Source organism: Caretta caretta, chromosome 4, assembly GCF_965140235.1.
Source record: "Caretta caretta isolate rCarCar2 chromosome 4, rCarCar1.hap1, whole genome shotgun sequence".
NCBI lineage: Eukaryota > Metazoa > Chordata > Testudines > Cheloniidae > Caretta > Caretta caretta.
The window spans coordinates 54,837,546-54,860,856 of NC_134209.1; the positions used below are offsets into that span (position 1 = coordinate 54,837,546).

The following is a 23,311-nucleotide window of genomic DNA, read 5'->3' on the forward strand; positions in this document are numbered from 1 at the left end:
CTTTTCTGAACCTTTTCCAGTTCCAATATATCTTCTTTGAGATAGGGCGACGACATCTGCATGCAGTATTCAAGATGTGGGCATACCATAGATTTATATTATCTATCCCTTTCTTAATGATGCTCAAGATTCTGTTTGCTTTTTTGACTGCTGCTGCACATTGAGTCGATGTTTTCAAAGAACTATTTACAATGACTCCAAGATCTTTCTTGAATGGTAACAGCTAATACAGACCCCTTCATTTTATATGTGTAGTTGGGATTATGTTTTCCACTATGCATACGTCAGCATTGAACTTGGCATTTATCAACTTGCTGGCCTTAGAATCTGTGAAACCTTAAGTTTCTTTCCAAAGTAGTATCTGATTTCCACTTCATTAGTCAGTACACTTATCGGTCTTTTTTCCAAAGCCACATGCTCACAAAACTTTTTAAAAAAAGCTGCGCACTTCAGGTGTCTCCCAAGCCCCCTACCCTTTTATCTGTATAGAACAAAGCCCTTTTGGTTTCTTCACAATGCTTTGGGTCCTCTGTAGAATGGTTCAGAGGTCATCCTGTTATGACACAATGGCTCTTGAGATGGATTACCAACTGCATTGCTGTATGCTATTCTGTTAAAGGTAGAACACCTCCTGAAAAGTCAGCACATTGTATGTAGGGTGCATTTGTCCTCTACTACATTTATGGGAAACACCCCTATCGTCAACATTTGTACAGCAGCAATGTGGTCCTCTGTTAACATATTTGCTAGATTATGCAATTACTGTGCCATCCAGGGAAGATGAGAATGTGGGAAAAACAGTCCTATATTTTGTCTTCAGATGAGACTCATAGCCCCACCTTCACTGAAAACCGCTTGCTGGGCATCTGCAGTGGAATGGACATATACAGTCATTCAAAAGACAAAATGGTTACATATCTTTTTGTAGCTGTTGTTTTTTTTTTTTTGGAGATGTTGCATATGTCCATTCCAAGACCCACCATCTTTCCCCAGTGCATTGGAGTCCTCAGCTAACATTCTGGTAAGAAGGCTCCATCCTTCATATTCTCTGCTCAGAACATGAGGGAAACCAGGGAGCATGCATGGCAGGCCTACAGTTGCAGCATGGGAAAACTCTCCAGCACCAGTTCACAAAGTGCATATCACACCTATAGTGAAATGAACATATGCAACACGATTCAAAGACAAATAGTTTTGAGGTGAGTAACCTTTTTTTAACATAATTTTTTCTTAGGACTGTTAACGTAGCTGCTAAGAGATCTGTGGGCAGAGGGGAGATTATTAGAGATTTAAAGATGGGGAAAAGAGTTTATATTACATTTAGCAGCCTGGTTGCTTTCATCTAAAAGATTTGTATCCAAATGAAATACACCTGTCCAGTAGTATATTTTAACTGTGACATACAGGGTTTTTAATTCATAGAATCATAGAATATCAGGGTTGGAAGGGACCCCAGAAGGTCATCTAGTCCAACCCCCTGCTCGAAGCAGGACCAATTCCCAGTTAAATCATCCCAGCCAGGGCTTTGTCAAGCCTGACCTTAAAAAGCTCTAAGGAAGGAGATTCTACCACCTCCCTAGGTAACGCATTCCAGTGTTTCACCACCCTCTTAGTGAAAAAGTTTTTCCTAATATCCAATCTAAACCTCCCCCACTGCAACTTGAGACCATTACTCCTCGTTCTGTCATCTGCTACCATTGAGAACAGTCTAGAGCCATCCTCTTTGGAACCCCCTTTCAGGTAGTTGAAAGCAGCTATCAAATCCCCCCTCATTCTTCTCTTCTGCAGGCTAAACAATCCCAGCTCCCTCAGCCTCTCCTCATAAGTCATGTGTTCCAGACCCCTAATCATTTTTGTTGCCCTTCGCTGGACTCTCTCCAATTTATCCACATCCTTCTTGTAGTGTGGGGCCCAAAACTGGACACAGTACTCCAGATGAGGCCTCACCAATGTCAAATAGAGGGGAACGATCACGTCCCTCGATCTGCTCGCTATGCCCCTACTTATACATCCCAAAATGCCATTGGCCTTCTTGGCAACAAGGGCACACTGCTGACTCATATCCAGCTTCTCGTCCACTGTCACCCCTAGGTCCTTTTCCGCAGAACTGCTGCCTAGCCATTCGGTCCCTAGTCTGTAGCTGTGCATTGGGTTCTTCCGTCCTAAGTGCAGGACCCTGCACTTATCCTTATTGAACCTCATCAGATTTCTTTTGGCCCAATCCTCCAATTTGTCTAGGTCCTTCTGTATCCTATCCCTCCCCTCCAGCGTATCTACCACTCCTCCCAGTTTAGTATCATCCGCAAATTTGCTGAGTGCAATCCACACCATCCTCCAGATCATTTATGAAGATATTGAACAAAACCGGCCCCAGGACCGACCCTTGGGGCACTCCACTTGATACCGGCTGCCAACTAGACATGGAGCCATTGATCACTACCCGTTGAGCCCGACAATCTAGCCAGCTTTCTACCCACCTTATAGTGCATTCATCCAGCCCATACTTCCTTAACTTGCTGACAAGAATACTGTGGGAGACCGTGTCAAAAGCTTTGCTAAAGTCAAGAAACAATACATCCACTGCTTTCCCTTCATCCACAGAACCAGTAATCTCATCATAAAAGGCGATTAGATTAGTCAGGCATGACCTTCTCTTGGTGAATCCATGCTGGCTGTTCCTGATCACTTTCCTCTCATGCAAGTGCTTCAGGATTGATTCTTTGAGGACCTGCTCCATGATTTTTCCAGGGACTGAGGTGAGGCTGACTGGCCTGTAGTTCCCAGGATCCTCCTTCTTCCCTTTTTTAAAGATTGGCACTACATTAGCCTTTTTCCAGTCATCCGGGACTTCCCCGGTTCGCCACGAGTTTTCAAAGTTAATGGCCAATGGCTCTGCAATCACAGCCGCCAATTCCTTCAGCACTCTCGGATGCAACTTGTCCGGCCCCATGGACTTGTGCACGTCCAGCTTTTCTAAATAGTCCCTAACCACCTCTATCTCCACAGAGGGCTGGCCGTCTCTTCCCCATTTTGTGATGCCCAGCGCAGCAGTCTGGGAGCTGACCTTGTTAGTGAAAACAGAGGCAAAAAAAGCATTGAGTACACTAGCTTTTTCCACATCCTCTGTCACTAGGTTGCCTCCCTCATTCAGTAAGGGGCCCACACTTTCCTTGGCTTTCTTCTTGTTGCCAACATACCTGAAGAAACCCTTCTTGTTACTCTTAACATCTCTGGCTAGCTGCAGCTCCAGGTGCGATTTGGCTCTCCTGATATCATTCCTACATGCCCGAGCAATATTTTTATACTCTTCCTTGGTCATATGTCCAACCTTCCACTTCTCAATTAGTTGCTGAGAGTGCTTTTTATGGCCATATCCATTAAATAGAACTCTGTCCATCAAGGAGTTAGGCTGACAATTACGGTAACAACAAGTTGGAGAAGTTTGTCATTAGGATCCCCTTTTTAACATAATTTTATTTTAAATCTTAGTTTACTGTTGTGTAGAACTTTGCATTGGAGGCAACCATTCTGAGTAGCTGACTGGATTGCACACTGTTTTCTTGTTGGTTAAAGTAATGTTGTACCTGATTTCCCTTACAGTTCTCACATGTCAAATGAGAAGTGATTTATTCTGATTACTGCTATGAAACATAGTCCATCTCTGACTGTTAAGTGTGCCAGACTCATCCACTCATTCTGAAATGCTGTTCTGGTAAACATATAAAACGTATATTTTGTAACTTTACAGGCTAGTGACTTCAATGATATCACAAATTGGCCGACACCAAGTGAAATAGCAAACAATGAAGTGAGTATACGATGTTGTTTATATACTTTTATATATAAATCTGAATTATATTCTTTATAAGCCTACAAAGTTTGTGGACCCCTCTGTTTCAAGCTCATGTGGTGAATCTGATTAGGCATTTTAGGGTTTCAGCAGAAACACTGAAAAGGATTTTGCGGTATGAGTCACAGTTCACTGAGTAGAGCTCTTTATGGTTCAGGTGACATTGCCTATTCCCTCCCCATCCCACAGAGGTGGAACAACACCAGTTCTGCTGACTTCAGGACCCTCCTATACATGGAAGTGTACAGTATTTACCCTATAGTTTTACATCTTAATTCCCCTTTAAGAAGTGTCAGCATGGATCTTCTTTTTTGGGATGTGTATGCATGGAGTATGAATCCTTTGCAACACTATAACCCTTGGGGCTGTGTACATGCTTTCTCATGGATCTAAATGCTTAGTGCAAGGTTCTGTAAGCAGCCATGGCCGTGACTCCATCCTGCTTCAGGAGTGATCATTGAATCCCTGGTTAACTTCTGTTACATTCAGATTCTTACTCTGCCTGTAACCAGATTTGTTGAGCTGGGCTAATAACTGATATTTCAGTCCACAGGCAGTACAAAAGAAAAAACAACTTTGGTTCAGCTCAAACCAAATCCAAATACTGTGACAACTTTCGGTGAATTGAAAAGATCTGTTTTGGGTTATTCAAAACATTTTCTTTGGCCTGAAACAAGTTACTTTGGGTGGCTGAATGGCTAGAGCACTTACCTTGGATGTGGATGAGACAGCTTCAATCCCCGAGTCTGCTTGATGCGGAGAAGGGATTTGAATTTGGATCTTCCATATTGCAGGAAAATGCCCTAACTGCTGGGCAAGAGGGTATTCTGGGACAGACATCGGTCAGTCTCTTCTGTTGAAGCTGTTCCACTTTATAAATAGTCAGTCATGGAGCAGGCACTTGAACATCCTAGGCGAGTGCCCTAGCCAGCAGGCTGTGGAGTCATTCTCTCTTTCCCTGGCCCAATGACTGTTCTTCGTCATTAATATATTGTTGGATTTAGATAAGCTTCATACTAGTTTTTGTGACTTCAACAAGTGCTGTTTCAGTCTTTGGCTCCATTCTGGCCATTTCTCTATCTTTCCCCTGCCCCATCATGATTTTCTAGATGCTAGAACCGATCCAAGGGTTTTGAGGTTAAAGTGATACAGTTCGGGCTTGCTATGATGGTACAATGCCTGATATGAGCCAAAGAACCACCTTAGGGGTGTCTCTTAGGGATATTCACAGACCAAAATCTGTTCAACCTTTGCTCTTCAATTGTGCTGGGAAGCTGAGTCAAATGAAGGCATTTTGCATGGAACTGTCATCCTCTACTGTCAATGTTCTTTTTGGGGCCAGATCCAGGCAAGTTCATTGACACCAATGACTACACTGATGACATCAACATTGAAAATTATGAAAATATTAAAGAAACTACTCTAGGATTTGGGTCTGTGATACCAGGGCATATGAGGAGTGTAAGATGAAGCAGCACCACTAATCTGGGTGTTCTCTCAGATTCCATTAAAAACAATGGAAACATATAATGTGTATTCTGAGTGTCTGCCACAGAATTCACTTCTTGTGCTTCAGGATCTCAACTTCCATTTTTTTTAAGAATTGTTATTGGCCCTTATGGCTGCAGAGAAAACCTGAACAAGATGTAAACCAATGACCCATGTGGGTCTGCAGAGAGCCTGAAACAACAGTTCTAAGAGGTGCATACCACCCTTGTTACTCATGCCACCTATATACAAGTTGGTGGATAGATTTTATCAGGCTCCTTAGTTGGATTTTGAGTATTTATATACTCATGAAACACCATGGCATTCTCAGCAGTCACTTGAGAGGTCAAGGATATGAAGAGAGCCACTTGCTACATCCTTTGACAAGGAGACAAAGATGATGAACTTAACTGTGTCATAAGATGTGCTCAGCAGCAGCTTTGCACCGTAGAGTTGCAAATTTGTGTCCTCTAAGTGAGGCTCTATAAAGACAGCCTACTTGAACTCTAGTTACAGGTAAGTAAACTTTAATCTCTGAGTGCTGGTCTCTGTGTATTTCACTGTGAATACAACTAAGAAGAGGGAATTTTTGCAAGCAGTGTCCGAAGGTCTGCACCTGCACCCCTGCTCTCAAGCGCCACACTGATGGTATAAGAGGTGGGGGAGAACGAACTGCCTCTCCAATTCCTTCCTACCGCTGCATAGCCTGAGTCAGAATCCTACAGTTCGGAACTGATCCTTTCTCGTCTCCTGTAAATGTTTTCTTAGGTTTTATTTTTTTTTTTTTAATAGTTCCCTAGTTAGTGTTGGAATCCCCATCCCAAGGAACCCGCACAGTGGAACTTAGATTATGCCCAGGATACTGGTCTTCAAAAACTTTCTCTTGGCCCCACTCCTTTTTGGAGAGCAACAACTGCCAGTGCTGCCTCTACTGCCTCAGAGAAGCTCATATCTCAAGTATCTAAGTGCAGTATCTGCTGCTCTTTTCCCAGCTGAACACAGCAGGTGTGAGAACTCCAGCTTTGGAAGCACCTTATTGAGCATATAAAGAGGCCCCAGCGAGACCTAGGCCAGGGGGTTCCACCCCCATACACTGGCCAGAGTCATCAAGAAGCATGCCACCTAGTATTATGTTGGAGTCCTGAGCAGATAGGAGTAGAAGGAAGGACCCTTCACCTGGGCCCTATCATGAGAGTAAGGCACATTCTTACACACACACACGCGCGCGCAGATGCCCTCCTTGACCTTCTAAGAGGAGGGATGCCTCTTTTTGACTCTGTCCAAGTTAGGTGAGTCTTCAGGCCCAAGTCATATGGAGTAAGAGTGCCCATCCCTCCTAAGCTACATCGGAGCAATGCTCCTTCAGTACCAACCTCCACATTGACTGCGATACTGACTGCAGTACCTACTAACATGACATACCAGGAATCACCAGTACTTTTGAAAACAACTGGCTTGGAGACTCATTCACTGATGGTACTGTCATGGTCCTGTGAGGAACAGCCATCTACACCTACTCTGAAGGTATGGAGTGATAAGACATAACCTCCAAAGGAGAGGGGAGGGGGACTTCCTCCTCCTGGACCCAGCATTTCCCTTGTTATCAAGTCTGATCCTCCCCAGGGAGATCTAACAGCAGCAGGAATTGGGAATTCTGGAAGAAGTCTATCTGCCGTCCTGTCCACTAGCCATGGTTTCCCCTCTGGGTGATCAACAGTACTGCCAGTGGAACCATATCCAACTTTTCCATGGTCAGGAGATTCAGCTTCACTTCCACCTAGAGGGATAAGTCCAGGCAGGACATTGAGAATCTCCTGGCTCCAATCTTGGCCACAGAAACAGGCACCCTCCTGTCCCTGAAGATGGGTGGTACTAAATGCCTCAGATCACTGTGACCTACTTCTGACTCCTCATACTGGCCTTATTGGGTCCCATGGTACCTTTATGTGTGGTAGTTGGAATCCATGTGATCCAGTAAGGAGCCTTACCACCCCTCTTCTCCAAAGGGTCAACCAAAACCTCCCTCTGAGGCCATGGAAGAAGAGGAAGATGAGTCAGATCCATTGGCATGGCTGGTACCAATAGGGGTAGGTCCTCATCACCCAGTGAGGTGGTTGCTCCAGCCTCAGTCTTCCCCCAGACTATCATAAACAATTTCAAGAGCTGTTAGAGTCATGGAAAAGCTCTACATCTCCTTAAACGAGGTTCAGGACTCTCAAGATAAGCTTTTAGATATCCTGCATTCCCAGTAAATGAAGCCATACTAGAACCAGCAAGGGCTGTGTTGCACATGCTGACTACCTGTGCCCCTAGGCCAAAGCAGGCAGAAAAGGTGTATTTTGTTCTAGCTAAGAGAGTGGAGTTCTTGTTTACCCATCCTACCTCAAACTCCTTGGTGCTCTATATGGCCAAAAAAAAAGGATCCACACAACATCCAGCAGACACCCCTACAGATAAGTAGGCTGTGCATCTAGACCATAGGGGGAGGAAGATGTTTACATCTATAGTTTAGAATCTCAAACTATCAGGTTCTTCTTGCCAGATATGATTTTCTGAATTTTTCTAAGTTCCTGAACTTTAGGGACAAGTTATATCAGGGGGACAGGGTTCAATTTCAAGCCCTTATTGAGAAGTGCAAACAGATGGCTAGAACTTCATTGCAAATTGTGCTTGGTGCAGCTAAGGTCTGTGGCAACCACCATTGTGCTGTGATGGGAGTTGTGGATGCCCTCTTCAGGGTTTTCCAAGGAGGTCCAAAACACTGCTGAGGACTTAATATTTAATTAGGCTAATATTTTCAATGAGAAGACAGACCACTCTTTGCAGTCATTGAAGGACTCCAGGGCAACCTTCTGCTCTCTGGGTATATAAACATCAGACCCAAAGAGAAAATACTATAAAAACCCCTATAAACTGAACCCCTTACCACAACCCTTCTATCACCAGCAGTTTTATGAGCCACCTCAGAAATGGCAGAAAAATGCCAAGGCCAACATACTCTTGTGATACTGTGCAGGGTACAGTCTGGATGGATGAATAGCTGAGTCCCCTCAGTTCTCCAACGTGGGGTTTCTTTTACACTGCTTCACTGAGAGCTGTCAGTCCTGGTCTGCTCTCACACAGCCTCCAGCCTGTAAGTTACTCCCAGTTATAGTATGAGGGCGATAGCCAACCACTCTTTAATTACACCAGCAAATTCCCAGTCCCAGACTTCCCATCAGAAACGTACATTTTGTACAATGTCCGCATGTATAAAGTCCATCATTTTATTGGTGGAAAATAATATGCACAAATACCATTATCCCAAATGGAGGTTCCCAAACACGTCAGTCCAAAATAAACTGGGTCTAAATAAAACAAGAAAACAAATTAACTACAAAAGACTAGATTGTGACTAGAAATAAAGAGGCATAAAGTCAGAATTGGTTACAAGAAAATAAAAGTAAATTGCAACTAACACCTAACTTAACAAGCTAAATGAATTCAAAGCAAAGGTCTTTCTCACCATGTGTTTCAGCAGTCTTACTGGCTGAATTTCTTTCAGCCAAGATCCCTCCCCCAGTCCAAAGCTGTTTCCTTTGTTCTTCAGGTGTTGTGCATGCTGTGGGTAGAGAGAAAGGGAGGAATAATTTGGGGCATCTGCTCCCCCTTCTTACAGCTTTCTCTTCTTTGAGAATCAAAGGTTCCTTTTGAGGTTCAGGAGATGAAAGGTCTGTGTAAACAGGAACCCCCCAGCTGTTTCTTTGTTAATATGTAGATTTTTTTACCCACGTCCTCTTTCTTGCCAAAAGAATGGTCACTTTAACCAGGTGATGGGTCATTTGATTTTGCTGACAGCTGGCTGAGGCATCGTCTAGCCTTTTGTCTCTGGGGAACTGGTTTGTGACTGCTCTCCCAGCCTTGGAACATGTCTTAGTAATATCATACAGTAGAGTCTTATAACTTTACATACTATGTTGCCACACATTTTATCAGGGCAATAATGAGCAGCAAATTATGAGTTTTCAAATGATACCTCACAAAGCATGCTCTGTACAAAACTTATCATAACCTCGCAGAAGAGGTGAACATAAGGGTACAGACTGTCACAATGCTGCATCTTCCACTTCAACTGCAGCTACCCAACCAAGAGATATTTTTGACAAGACCATCGAGGGTTGCGAACCAATATTGATGCCATCTTCACCCAGCACCAAGATACACTTTGGGCAATGTTTAGAGAACTTGTCCCACAATTGGAGGTTGATAACAGACAAGTAGGTGCTAGATATCACCCATTCTAGCTATACCATTGTTTCTCTCCCCACCTCCAAAACTTTCTTCCTCATCCCTTTTCAAGGACTTCTCTCATGAGGGGATCCTCCAAGAATTTGAATCTCTTCTCCAGTAGAGAGCAATAGAGCAGGTATCCCCTCAACACTGGGGAAATATTTCCTAGTTCCCAAGAAGAAAGGAGGCTGGAGACTCATTCTCGAGCTGCATTAACTCAACATTTTTATTTGCAAACTGAAATCCCATATGGGTACCATTATATTGATTTAGATGGAATATATGGGCTAAAGGTGTTAATCCAGCCACTGCTCAACATTTAAATAGTGTTTAAATAAGGTTCAGGTTCAGAGCTCTCAGCTTGCTTAGTACTATTGCACAAACACCATTAAAAATCCTTTGAACCTTTTACAAAAGGATAAAGAAAAAGAAAAAGAAAAAATATTTGCAATATAAGTAAGGCTTTCATTTTAAAAACATCCCTTGTTTCCTTTCCCTTTATCTGAAGACTTTTTTTACATGGGAAAAACTGCTTGTGTGACAGTTACTTAGATGGTATCAAAAATGGTATCAAATAACTGTCCTTTTGAGGAAAGGAGAAATTAGTTATGGGTTACAGCTGCTGCTATTGCTGTTACAGTCTAATCCTATTTTGTCCCACATGGTGGTTGAGATTCAGCCAGAGCCAGTGAAGGTTGCAATGTCATCTGGTTCCCTCCCTTTGGCCCAGTCTGGTCATCTTTCAGGATCGGGATGAAGAAGGTCCAGCGTCCCACAAGATGGTGGGAGTGGCAGTCAGAATGATAAAGCTGGCTCCAGTAGCCAGTATTTCAGTCTCTTTAAGGACCCACACAGAGAAAGGTTGGGGAATAGTCCATCCTGTCATTATTTTATGTACTAGTTAAGCCTGGTTTCGGACATGCCAATTTTGGTTCACAGATTTTTCGTATTTACCAAGCATGATCTTAACACAGTCCTCGTGTTACATCAGTAGGCCTTTTTGTTTGGACTAATTCAGGCTTTGTCTCCCTTTCATAAATTTTGACATCAACATTTGTAGGTTGTTGTGGCATCTTATGAGCATTCACTTTTTTTTAAACTCTTGAGCTCCCAATTAGGGTAAATTTGTAGACCCAATTATCACAACAGTACAATGGCATCAATAATACCATCCCCAGAAAAGGACACATGGCTCACAGCTCTTGATGTGAAAGATGTGCTTTCATTTGGCTATTCACTCCACAGATGATTCCTCAGGTTGTGGTAGGCCTCCAGCACTATCAATTCATGGTATTTCCTGTTGGGTTAGCCACACCTCCCAGAGTCCTCACAAAAGTGTTCTCAGTAGTGGTAGCTCAGATGAGGCAACTCCACCATGCTTGCACAGTTTGCTTCTGATGGGCAGCTCTTGCCTGGAAGTCTTAATGCCAACCTCGTTGCAATTCAACCTTCTAGCATCCCTGGGAATCTGCATAAATATGAAGTCTACCCTGACTGCAACACAGAGCATAGAATATATAGGAGCAACCATGGATTCAATCAGGGCAAAGGCTGATCTTTCTAAGGACCGATTTCACTACAGGGGCATTCAGATCTAGCTACGCGAAGCCCTTGATCGTTAGTTCAGATATGCCTCACTCTTCTGAAGCAGATATCATGTACTTATGTGATGCCATTTGACAGACTCCAACTCCATTGCCTACAAGCTTGGCTCTGAACAGTATATACAACAGAGCAAGCACAGCATGAACACCTTAGTGACCGTCCCCACTGAGTTGAGGGTCTCACTGAAATGGGGAGGGACCCTGTACATATGTGTGTGGCGTTCTCTTTCTGTCCTGCACATCTGACAAGATGATAATTACAGATGTCTACCTGATAGGCTAGGGAGCCCACATGGACAATCATACAGCATAAGGCACTTGGATGCCTAAGGAAGCCAGAATCCACACACAACTTGTAGAATGGAGACCTGTATGAGAACCTTGCAAAGCATTCCTACCACTCATACAATCCCAGAATGTCCTGATAATGTCAGACTTTGTTTGTTTGTTCTGTTTTGTTTGTCTGTCACAAGCATGGAGGGGTGAGATCATCCCCCTTGTTTATAGAAGTGATCAGCTTATGGCATCCTATTGGCAGTGTACCTCCCGGGAGCCCAAAATTCACTGGCAAACAGCCCACATTTTGCCACCCATCAGAAATGTGAACCACATGATTCAGTGGTAAACAGGATCTTCAATCAGTGGAGAACCCCCACTTTGGATCTGTTTGCCCACAGGAATACAGGAATCGGGAACATATATTGCTCCAGGGGAGCTGAAAGACAATACGCCAGAGGCGATGGTCTTCTACTGCCTTAGTCAGATCACTTGAGCTATTTCTTCCTTGTCATCCCTCTATTACCTCCAGTTCTTCGTAAGATTTGACTGGACAGGGCACGAGACATCCTCATCACCTCCAGACCGTTCTGGTTGTCAAGTCTCCTACAAATGTCATCCTGACAACCTATCAGCATTCCGACCCATCCCAGACATCTTGACCCAAGAGAATGGCAGCATCAGGTATCCCAACCCAGATGCTCTTCTTCTCATAGCTTGGTATTTGGAGAGCATCAAGCCTAGAATGGTCCGACCCTGAAGCTTTGGAAACTATTCTTAAAAATAGCAGAAAGGACTCCATCAGAAAATGTTTCCTCCCAAGTGGAAATGTTTCTCTATCCGGGCCCAGCAAAACCATGTATTTCCAGAGACAGCAGTTAGTACAAAATGGCAGGAATATCTTCCTACTCTTAAGAGAAATGGGCCTTTCCCTTAGCTCGCTACAGGTTCATCTGGCTGCATATCAGCGTGTCTCCTGCCAATGGACGTTTACACAGTCTACTCTTTTGAAGGGTCTGTTCAGGAACTTTGCACCAGTAAAGTCACCAACCCTTCACTGAGATCTTCTAAATCCCCCTTTGAACCACTAATCATGTGTTCCATGTCTTGCCTGTCAGAGGAGGTCATGTTCCTCACTGCCATCACTTCAGCCGGAAGAGTAGGTGAATTTGGGGCCCTAATGACCGATGTACTAGACATAATAGTCCATAAGGACCAAGTCTCACTACAATTACACCTGAAATTCATTCCTAAGAAACTTTTTTGTAATTTCACATAAACCAGTCAATTCACTTATCTGTGCTTTTTTTTCCCCCCTGAAGCCCCATGCCTCAGACAAGAAGACTATTCCCTTGATGTTTGGTGAGTATTGGCATTTTACCCACAGAGAATGAAACAGATCAGAAAATTATCTAGACTGCTGGTTGCCATAACAGAACAAATATGAGAACAAGCTATATCCTTTCAAAGAATATAAGTGGATCTATGACTGTATCCTTGGCACAGATTCATTCACCTCACAGGGTAAGGGCCCACTCTACAACGGCACAAGCAGCCTCTGTAGTATCACTTCATGAGGTGTCTCAGCTTGATAGCTGCAGGGTAGCTGTGTGGAGTTGTATCCACCCATTCAGGAAACATTATTCCTTGGTCCAAGACACTCTGTTGACACATCCTTTGGGACAGCATTTATATAAGCAGTTATATTGCCTGCATTCTTGCGCCCTCCTTCTTTGATTACTGTTTCAGTCACCTACAGTGGAATACACATAAGCACCAGCATTTGAAGAAAGGGAAGTTACTTATCTTATTTAAGTGGAATTCTTTGAGATGTGTAGTCCCTAGCTGTATTCCATTACCCACCTTCCTTTCCTTCTGCTTTGGATCATGACAAGATTCACAGTACAGAAGAAACTGGAGGTGGTCGGTCCACTTCACTCCTTATATCCTCACAGTGGAGCATGAGGAGAGCAGAGGTGAAAGCATGGGCCAACAGACACTGCTTGCAAGAATTCTCTGGTCTCAGGCGTGTGGTCCACATTCTTACCCACAATGGAATACAGATAGGGACCACACACTTTGAATACAATAAGATAAGTAACTTCCCATTCTTATGTTTTGCTATAATGTAGATAATTTCACTTTAACAAGATATCATTTATACATTGTTGTTGAAAATACCATAATTGTACCTTCTGCAGTGTTACATATTTAGTACAACTAATTGTTATAACGGTTTGCATTCTAAAGTTAATTTTTGTAACCAGGAAGACTTAAAAACATTTTTAAAATGAAAACTTAAAATCTGTTTAATAATACAGGGAGTCCTCGGACTTACGACACAATTTGTTCCTCAGAATTGCATTGTAAGTTGAAACATTGTAAGTCGAAGCTAGTTTTCCCATAGGAATCAATGGTATAAAGGGGCGGTTGTTCCTGAAGCAAGGCTTGATGCACTGTTTTCACCACAATAACCCAGATTTTTGAACTAAATGAATTATAGATGACTAATGTAGCATCAGTGTATTTACTTGGTAAACAGCATTCAAATAAACACACAAAATCACATATGCTTTGACTTTCCAGAACTTTTTGGAGGGCTCTTGGCTGGGGGCTTCTCTGAAGTCTGGGCTGCAAGTTTCCCTGGAGTCTTCTCTGGAGCAGCTGGGCTGGCTGGGCAGACAGGTGGCTGCTCAGAATGCAGGCACCATACTACGCAGAATTGGGCTTGCTTTTAACGGAATTGCTTGTAAATAACTTCATGGTTGCGTTATAATGAATGAAGCTGGAAGGGGGTCCCTTGCAGTCGCTTGTCTGATTGGCTTCCACGGCCAGGGTAGCTTGTTTCTGATTGGCTCCCAGCCCGAGGCTCAGCCAATCAGAAAGCTTGAACAGTGAAATCCGTGATTGGCTGAGGCTCACATGTGATGTGTTCTGTTCTCCCTGCCAGCTTTTGTTGTAAGGGCGAAACAAACGTCGTAGGGGTGAAGCGGGCAGTCAATTGAAAAGCATTGTAAGTGGCATCCAATGTAGGTCAGGCATCATAAGTCTGAGGACTCCCTTATAATAATAATTTTTTATAATTTACACAACTCATAACTTTGGAGCTTATCATGCTCAAAGATTGAGAACCACTTATCTTAAGTCATGTTAATAAGTACAGAAACTTGCTTTAAATGTATTTTATGCAGTCAGAATCCATAAAATCATGTTAAATATTTAGCAATATCTCTTGCAGTGCAAAACCATAAATCATCAGAATAAAAAGCCACTAACTAAAAAAGAAAAGGAGGAGAAAACTGAAAAGAGAGCTACCACTGAAATTGAGAATCTGCAAGCAAAGCCAGATGGTCCTGGAGAAAATGTCAGTGAAGATGAGGCTCAGTGTAACAATCAAAGGAAAAAAGGTTGGCCTAGGCACTACGCAAAATTATAACAATTCTGATTTATTGCATTACTAAAATTTTTCGATAATAAACCTTCCAGATGATAGGAAGGTGAGTGACTTGACATGCTTTATGCTTTTCTATTTTCACCTTTCACTATGTGCATGAGACTGGATACGTTATTTGCAGTGTAAAGTTTTAAAACTACTTTCCCCCCTGCCCTTGTCATTTTTGAGGTGTCATAAAATAGAAGATTAGGGTTGGAAGAGACCTCAGAAGGTCATCTAGTCCAACCCCCTGCTCAAAGCAGGGCCAACACCAACTAAATCATCCCAGCCAGGGCTTTGTCAAGCTGGGCCTTAAAAACCTCCTAAGGATGGAGATTCCACCACCTCTCTAGGTAACCCATTCCAGTGTTTCACCACCCTCCTAGTGAAATAGTGTTTCCTAATATCCAACCTAGACCTCCCCCACTGCAACTTGAGACCATTAGTCCTTGTTCTGTCATCTGCCACCACTGAGAACAGCCTAGCTCCATCCTTTTTGGAACCCCCCTTCAGGTAGTTGAAGGCTGCTACCAAATCCCCCCTCACTCTTCTTCTGCAGACTGAACCAGCCCAGTTTCCTCAGCCTCTCCTCATATGTCATATGCCCCAATCCCCTGATTATTTTCATTGCTCTCTGCTGAACTCTCTCCAATTTGTCCATATCCTTTCTGTAGTGGGGGCCCAAAACTGGACACAATACTCCAGATATGGCCTCACCAGTGCCGAATAGAGGAGAATAATCACTTTCCTCAATCTGCTGGCAATGCTCCTACTAATGCAGCCCAATATGCCATTAGTGATTTGGCAACAAGGGCACACTGCTGACTCATATCCAGCTTCTCATCCACTGTAATCCCCAGGTCCTTTTCTGCAGAACTGCTGCTTAGCCAGTCGTCCCCAGCCTGTAGAGGTGCATGGGATTCTTCCTTCCTAAGTGCAGGACTCTGCATTTGTCGTTGTTGAAACTCATTTGATTTTTTTTTGGCCCAATCCTCCAATTTGTCTAGGTCACTCTGGATCCTATCCCTACCCACCAGCGTATCTACCTCCCCACAGCTCAGTGTCATCTGAGAACTTGCTGAGGGTGCAATCTATCCCATCATCCAGATCATTAATAAAGATGATGAACAAAACCAGCCCCAGGACTGACCCCTGGGGCACTCCACTTGATAGCGGCTGCTGACTAGACATCGAGCCGTTGATCACTACCCATTGAGCCCGACTATCTAGCCAGCTTTCTAGCCACCCTATAGTCCATTCATCCAGGCCATACTTTTTTAACTTGCTGGCAAGAATACTGTGGGAGACCGTATCAAAAGCGATGTTAAAGTCAAGATATATCACGTCCACTGCTTTCTCCATATCCACAGAGCCAGTTATCTCATCAGAGAAGGCAGTCAGGTTGGTCACGCATGACTTGTCCTTGGTGAATCCATGTTGACTGTTCCTGATCACCTCCTTCTCCTTCAAGTCCTTCAAAATGGTTTCCTTGAGGACCTGCTCCATGATTTTTCCAGGGACTGAGGTGAGGCTGACTGGTCTGTAGTTCCCCAGGTTCTCCTTCTTCCCTTTTTTTAAAGATGGGCACTATATTTGCCTTTTTCCAATCATCCGGGAACTCCTCTGATCGCCACGGGTTTTCAAAGGTAATGACCAATGGCTCTGCAATCACATCAGCCAATTCCCTCAGCACCCTCGGATGCATTAGATCTGGAGCCATGGACTTGTGCATGTCCAGCTTTTCTAAATAGTCCTTAACCTGTTCTTTCACCACTGAGGGCTGCTCACCTCCTCCCTATACTGTGTTGCCCAGGACAGCAGTGTGGGTGCTGACCTTGTCTGTGAAGACCTAGACAAAAAAAGCATTGAGTACTTCAGCTTTTTCCACATCATCTGTCACTAGGTTGCCTCCCCCATTCATTAAGGGTCCCACACTTTCCCTGACCTTTTTCTTGTTGCTAACATACCTGTAGAAACCCTTCTTGTTACCCTTCACATCCCTTGCCAGCTGCAACTGCAGTTGCGTTTTGTCCTTCCTGATTACACCCCTGCATGTTCAAGTAATATTTTTATACGCCTCCCTAGTCATCTGACCAAGTTTCCACTTCTTGTAAGCTTCCTTTTTGTGTTTAAGCTCACTGAAGATTTGATTGTTAAGCCAAGCTGCCTCCTGCCATATTTGCTATTCTTTCTGCACATCGGGATGGTTTGTACTTGCGCCCTCAATAAGGCTTCTTGAAAATATAGCCAGCTTTCCTGGACTCCTTTCCCCCTCATATTCGCCTCCCAGGGGATCCTGCCCATCAGTTCCCTAAGGGAGTCAGTCTGCTTTTCTGAAGTCCAGGGTCCATATTTTGCTAGTCTCCTTTCTTCCTTTTGTGAGGATCCTGAACTCAACCAACTCATGGTCACTGCTGCCCAGATTACCACCTACTTCTGCTTCCCCTACCAATTCTTCCCTGTTTGTAAGCAGCAGGTCAAGAGGAGAATGGCCCCTGATTGGTTCCTCCAGTAGTTGCACCAGGAAGTTGTCCCTAACGCTCTCCAAAAACTTCCTGGGTTGTCTGTGCACTGCTGCATTGCTCTCCCAGCAGATGTCAAGGGTGATTGAAGTCCCCCATTAGAACTAGGGCCTGTGTTCTGGAAACTTCAGTTAATTATCTGAAGAAAGCCTCGTCTACCTCATCCTCCTGGTCTGGTGGTCTATACCAGTGCTTCTCAAGCTATCTGATGTGGGGGACCGGCAATTTTTTTTCCCAATATGCACGCAGACCGGCAGCTGATGGCTTGCGGACCGGCACCAGTCCGCGGACCACCACTTTGAGTAGCACTGGTCTATAGCACACACCCACCATGACATCTTGTTGCTCTTGCTTCTAAACTTAACCCAAAGGCTCTCAACAGGCTTTTCTCCAGTTTCATACTGGAGCTCTGAGCAATCATACCACTCTCTTACATACAATGCAACTCCTCTACCTTTCCTCTCCTGCCTATCCTTCCTGAACAGTTTATACCCATCCATGACAGTGTTCCAGTCATGTGAGCTACCCCACCAAGTCTCTGTTGTTGCAATCACATCGTAGTTCTTTGACTGTGCCAGGACTTCCATTTCTTCCTGCTTGTTTCCCAGGCTTCTTGGGAAAGAAGATGCACTTCTTTCCCAAGATGCACCTAAGATAACTAGCCAATTTGCCCTGCTTTCTCAGTATGAATCAGGAGCGCCCTCCCGCACCTTCCTCCTTGTGTTTCCTCCCGGTATCCCACTTCCCCACTTACCTCAGGGCTTAGATCACTGTCCCCCGGTGAACCTAGTTTAAAGCCCTCCTCACTAGGTTAGCAGACTGCCTGCAAAGATACTCTTGCCTCTGTTAGTTAGGTGGATCCCATCTCTTCCTAGCAATCCTTCTTCCCAGCACAACATCCCATGGTCAAGGAATCCAAAGCCCTCTCTCCGACACCACCTGCGTAACCACGCATTTACCTCCACAATTCGACGGTACCGACCTGGGCCTTTTCCTTCAACAGGGAGGATGGACGAGAACACAACTTGCGCCTCAAACTCCTTTATCCTTCTTCCCAGAGCCACGTAGTCTGCAGTGTCCCACTTAAGGTCATTCTTGGCAGTATCATTGGTGCCCATGACTTGTCAAAGAAGAGTAAACTCATAAGAGAGTGCTCCATGGTCTACTGTCCTTCCTGAGAGCTGTTTACAGAAAGAAGTTTTGCTAAATCTGTTGATTCCACTTCTGTCTTAATCTGGACAAGCTAGTTTAGGAGGGGCCACTTGAGATTTTGGGATTTAAAACAGTATTTTCTCCACAGTAAAATATGGAAAATAAAATGGATACTGTATTGTATGTATCTTGCAAAGACACATTTTAAAAACTCAAATGGATAAAGTATAACCCATACACTTAGATCAGTTTGTGGGACAGCACAAATAATGAGAACTGTAAGTCTGAAGTTGGAAAATAACTTGAGATCTATAAGCCTTCAGCTTTAAGAAGTTCTGGATAGGTTGTACACTGGTATTTAAGGCAAATATATCCAAAAATTGGAGAACACTTTCTAAAAATATTGATCTAGAGTTGCAAATAGTGGATAATGCACAAAACTGGAAATTCCAAAGACAGCTGAGTTTTTATTAGTGAATAACACGTCATATTCTTGGCTCTTTTTATAGAATATGCCAGGCAAGAACAAAATTTGTGTTCTATTAACAGAGAATCTTATGCTTTGGAACACAGTTTGGTATCATTTATACCTAAAAAATTGACAAAAACAATACTTGTTAAAACAGAAGTCTCCACTATAGGGTAAAAGGTCTTGGTGTTCTATCACACGAAACTTATTTTTTGTAATGATAATGGTGAATCTTCTAGCCTTGTGTTGATGCAAAAAAAATTGTCAACTTTAAAATATATATTCCATCGGAAGTCTGAAGAACTTAAATCTGAATTATCTGATTCATATGTTGATATCTGATATTTTTTATTCATGATCCATATTGCTTTTTTTTTTTTTTTGCATAAGAATTAAGGTGCCTCTCCCACCTCCCAACCAGCTGCAGAATAGCAGATGTTATGGTTAAAGAGCTAGATCAGAGGTGGGCAAACTACGGCCCGCAGGCCACATCCAGCCTGCGGGACCATCCGGCCCAGTCCCTGAGCTCCCAGCCCCTCCCCCGCAGCGACACCAGTGCTCTGGCCTGCCGCTCCTCCTGGGCAGTGTGCCTGGCTCCAGCGGGGCTGCAAGCTCCTGCTGCTCTGAGCAGCATGGTAAGGGGGTGGGGAGAGGGGGGGTTGGATAAGAGGCAGGGGACGGGGAGCAGGGGGCGGTTGGATGAGGCGGGAGGTTCTGGGGGGGTAGTCAGGAAACGGGGAGCAGGGGGGGTTGGATAGGCATGGGAGTCCCGGGGGGGGGGGACTGTCAGGGGTGGGGGTATGGATAGGGCTCGGGGCACTCAAGGGACAGGGAGCAGTTGAGGGTTGGATAGGGGGTAGGGTCCCAGGAGGCCTGGCAGGAGTGTGGAAAGGGGTCGGGGGGGCACTCGGGACAGGGAGCGGGGGGGTTGGATGGGGGTTGGGTCCCGGGGGGGCGGTCAGGGGACAAGGAGCAGAGGGGGTTGGATGGATCGGGGGTCATGAGGGGGGCAGTCAGGCGATGGGAAGTGGTAGGAGGCGGAGGCCAGGCTGTTTGGGGAGGCACAGCCTTCCCTAACCGGCCCTCCATACAGTGTCACAACTCTGAAGTGGCCCTCCAGCCAAAAAGTTTGCCTACCCCTGAGCTAGATAGCGTTATGAATCTTTTTACCCTTTTGCTATTAAGATATTTTTCTTATATGCTTCATCTTAGTGTTTGTTGTACTTTAGCATACCACAGCTTAACATTGTCAGGAACATAAATCTCCATCGCCTGGAACTAAGGTCTTTTCTTTCTGTTATGAAGATATCCCACATTCTTCTTCTAATGATGGTCCCTATGTATATTCCACACACAGGTATGCATGCGTGCTATGCATCTAAGTCTGGAAATACTTGAAAGCAGCATCTGTTGGCCCACATATGTACAGTAGCTTACCTCATGCTCCTGACCGAGGGTATAGGAGGCAGTGTGGGTCGATGCTTCTGTAGTTCCTTCCTGATGCATGGCCTGAGTTACAATTGTCCTTGTTTTCATTGCTTAACTTATCAAAAAAAAAAATTGTCCATTTGCTGCAGATGCAGTGGATCTGTCCGTTTTAACTGTGGGAAGCCCTCAGGCATGAGAGCATACCAAGACTTTTGTAACACCAGAGGATATATTCCTTCCTTATCCATGGTCTCCACTTCTTTCTGGCCTGGCCCTCCTGAGGGATGTCCTTATCCAGAGGAGGCAGGTACATAACTGTCCAAGAAGCTGTCTCACCTCCAGCCTTCTGGAAGGAGTGCCCCGGCACCGACAGCACTGCTGCTACCGATGGAGCAATTCTCGAACTGAGATGAATCAGAGGAGATGGCCACATGGGTATTTCCATGGAGGCAGTTGAGCCCCAATAGACAGTCGAGGGGTTACATTTGCTGTTCCCCAGGGACCGCTGGTAGTGGTTTTCTTGGGAGTTCCCCGCAATTGATTGATCCCTCTTTCGAGTCTTATTGGGGTTCATTGGATCCTTATAGCAGGCATCCGGACCCCTCTCAAGTTATATCACGCCTCTTCCTCTCGCAAGCTGGTTCCATCAGTGTACAAGGAGGGAAGAGGTGGAATTGGATCCGATGGTTTCACTGGGTGCTTCTTCACTGGACAAGGTGGTCACTACTTCCTCAGATTTCATCAGGTTGGCGACAGGGTTTTTCATACAAGTTTTAAACGCCCCTAGGCATTTCTCAATGAAGAAAAGTCTGTTTTGTTACCCACCAGTCAATAAACTTTTTATAGGGGCAAAATTTGGACTCAGTTTCCACGGAAGTGTTCACAAAAGGTTTCATGCAATGAGCAACTTGATGTCACACATCATCCACAGAACATGAGCCACAGTACACAAGGTGCCTTTCGCTTTTAGGCCCCCACGTGCACCTGTGTGACTCCTTTTGCCAGACTTCACTTGCAGTGCGTGCGGGCTTGGCTCCACTTGATCTATCAACCATCAAGGACCACATCAACTCCAAGGTGGTAGTTCCTGTTAGAGTTGTCACCTCCCTAACTAAGCTCTTGGCTACAGTTGGAAGTTGGATCACATTAAATCAGCTCTGGGCGCCCTAGCTCCTGAGGTGTCCACACTGGCAAGGCACCTTGAGTCCACGGCTGGAGCACCTCTGGTAATCCACCTCCACAGAAGCACAGAGCTTGCTGTGCCTTGGCTGAAATGCTGGGGTGTCAGTGTGAATGAAGTGTTGCATAACTAACTGCTGTGGTTGGCCTCCGGAAACATCCCATAATCCCTTGAAGTCAAGTGGCCATTCTCGTCATTGTTTTGAACTCTGCTGCAGGCATGCGGATATCCCCTTTCAAAGCTCTGTTTCTGACATCTGGCATGCTTATCTGCTCTGGGACACAAAGCAAACCATTACTGAGGAATGGTCCTGCTGCAGAGGCAGGGGTGTGTGTGTGTGTGTGTGTGTGAGAGAGAGAGAGAGAGGCCGGGGGGGAACTGATGTCAGGGTTCCCGCTGCTGCTCTCTGAACTTACAAGACCACATGCCGACACATTCTCTGCCCCCCAAAACAGTGTCTCCCCCCACATACACACAACACACTCCCTGTCACACTTGACCTGCCCACCCCCCCCCCATTGAAAAACAGGCTGCAGTCACTTGCTACACGCTGAAGCCACTTGGCATCTGTGGCATTCCAAGAGCTGCTAATGTGGCCATGCCACTGTGCTTGCAGCTGACAGAGTGGACACATGGCAGCGCTTTCCCTGCTGCGGTCTCTGAGGGCTGGTTTAACTCCTGGCACTCTACATCTGCAAGTGTAGCCATAGTCTTAGTGGTCAAACCCAGAAAAGGTCATAGTGGGAGTTCCCTTCAACAGTGCCACTTCCAGGGCCACCAGTATGACAGACAAACTTCCCTTTTGGGGTGGGATGCTCAGGGCACTAAGTCCCCATGAAAAGCCAGACTACATATAAACTTACTGGAACTGAGGTTGATCCTCCTTGCATGCAAGGTCTTCCTTTCACTTATATGCTCACTCTGTATACACATAATATTGGACATTATCACCATGGTGGTCTATATAAACACACAGGGAGGTCTCATCCATTCTGCCAGGAAGTTGTCAGACTTTGGAAGAGGGATGTCAGGAACTGCATTGCGATACAGGCCACATATCTTATGGGTATTCACAACTCCGTGGCATACAAATTAACCAGAATCTTGTTGATAGGCCATGAGTGGCAGGTTCGTGATGCAGTCCTAAGTGAGATTTTACACAGCATGTTATTTTGCTGTGGGACTTCTTTGAGTCGCAAATGAACAGAACGCTCCCCCTATTGTGACTCTCAAGGTAACACTTGCTGATGTCCTGGATGAACGGCCTCAGATTGCATTGCCTCCCATTCCGCTGGTTCTGCAACTCATAGGGAAGATGCATCGCAACAAAGCCAACATCATTCTCCTTGTACCCCACTGGCCCAGACAGCTTTGGTTCACAGAATTTCTATTGATGTCTCCCCCCCAACAATCAGGATCTGCCTGTTCCTGAATCTCCTGAACCCAGATAGGGGGAAGACCAAGCATTCCAGTCTGGGCTCATGCCACCTTACCTCCCATCCTGGTTTTTGGATGGGTGTTGGAAATAGAATGCTCCTGTTCCACCCCACTTCAGGTGATCCTTAACCACAGTCCAAAAGAGTCTACTAAAACCTATCAGGCTAAATGGAGACGCTTTTCAGCAACAAAATCATTGTTCT

The 23,311-nt window shown here is 44.9% G+C and overlaps 1 protein-coding gene across 2 annotated transcripts in view; it reads left to right on the top strand.

Annotated features, from left to right (window-relative positions):
* The window catches only part of LARP1B (La ribonucleoprotein 1B), a 103,402-nt gene that overhangs the window by 24,434 nt on the left and 55,657 nt on the right, over positions 1-23,311 (top strand). The window contains exons 3-4 of one of the 2 annotated variants that reach the window (XM_048847303.2): positions 3,749-3,808; positions 14,726-14,894. In XM_048847303.2, coding sequence (XP_048703260.2) covers positions 3,749-3,808; positions 14,726-14,894 — 229 coding nt within the window. The remainder of the gene's footprint in view (positions 1-3,748; positions 3,809-14,725; positions 14,895-23,311) is intronic. The other variant, XM_048847304.2, reaches the window with a different exon arrangement.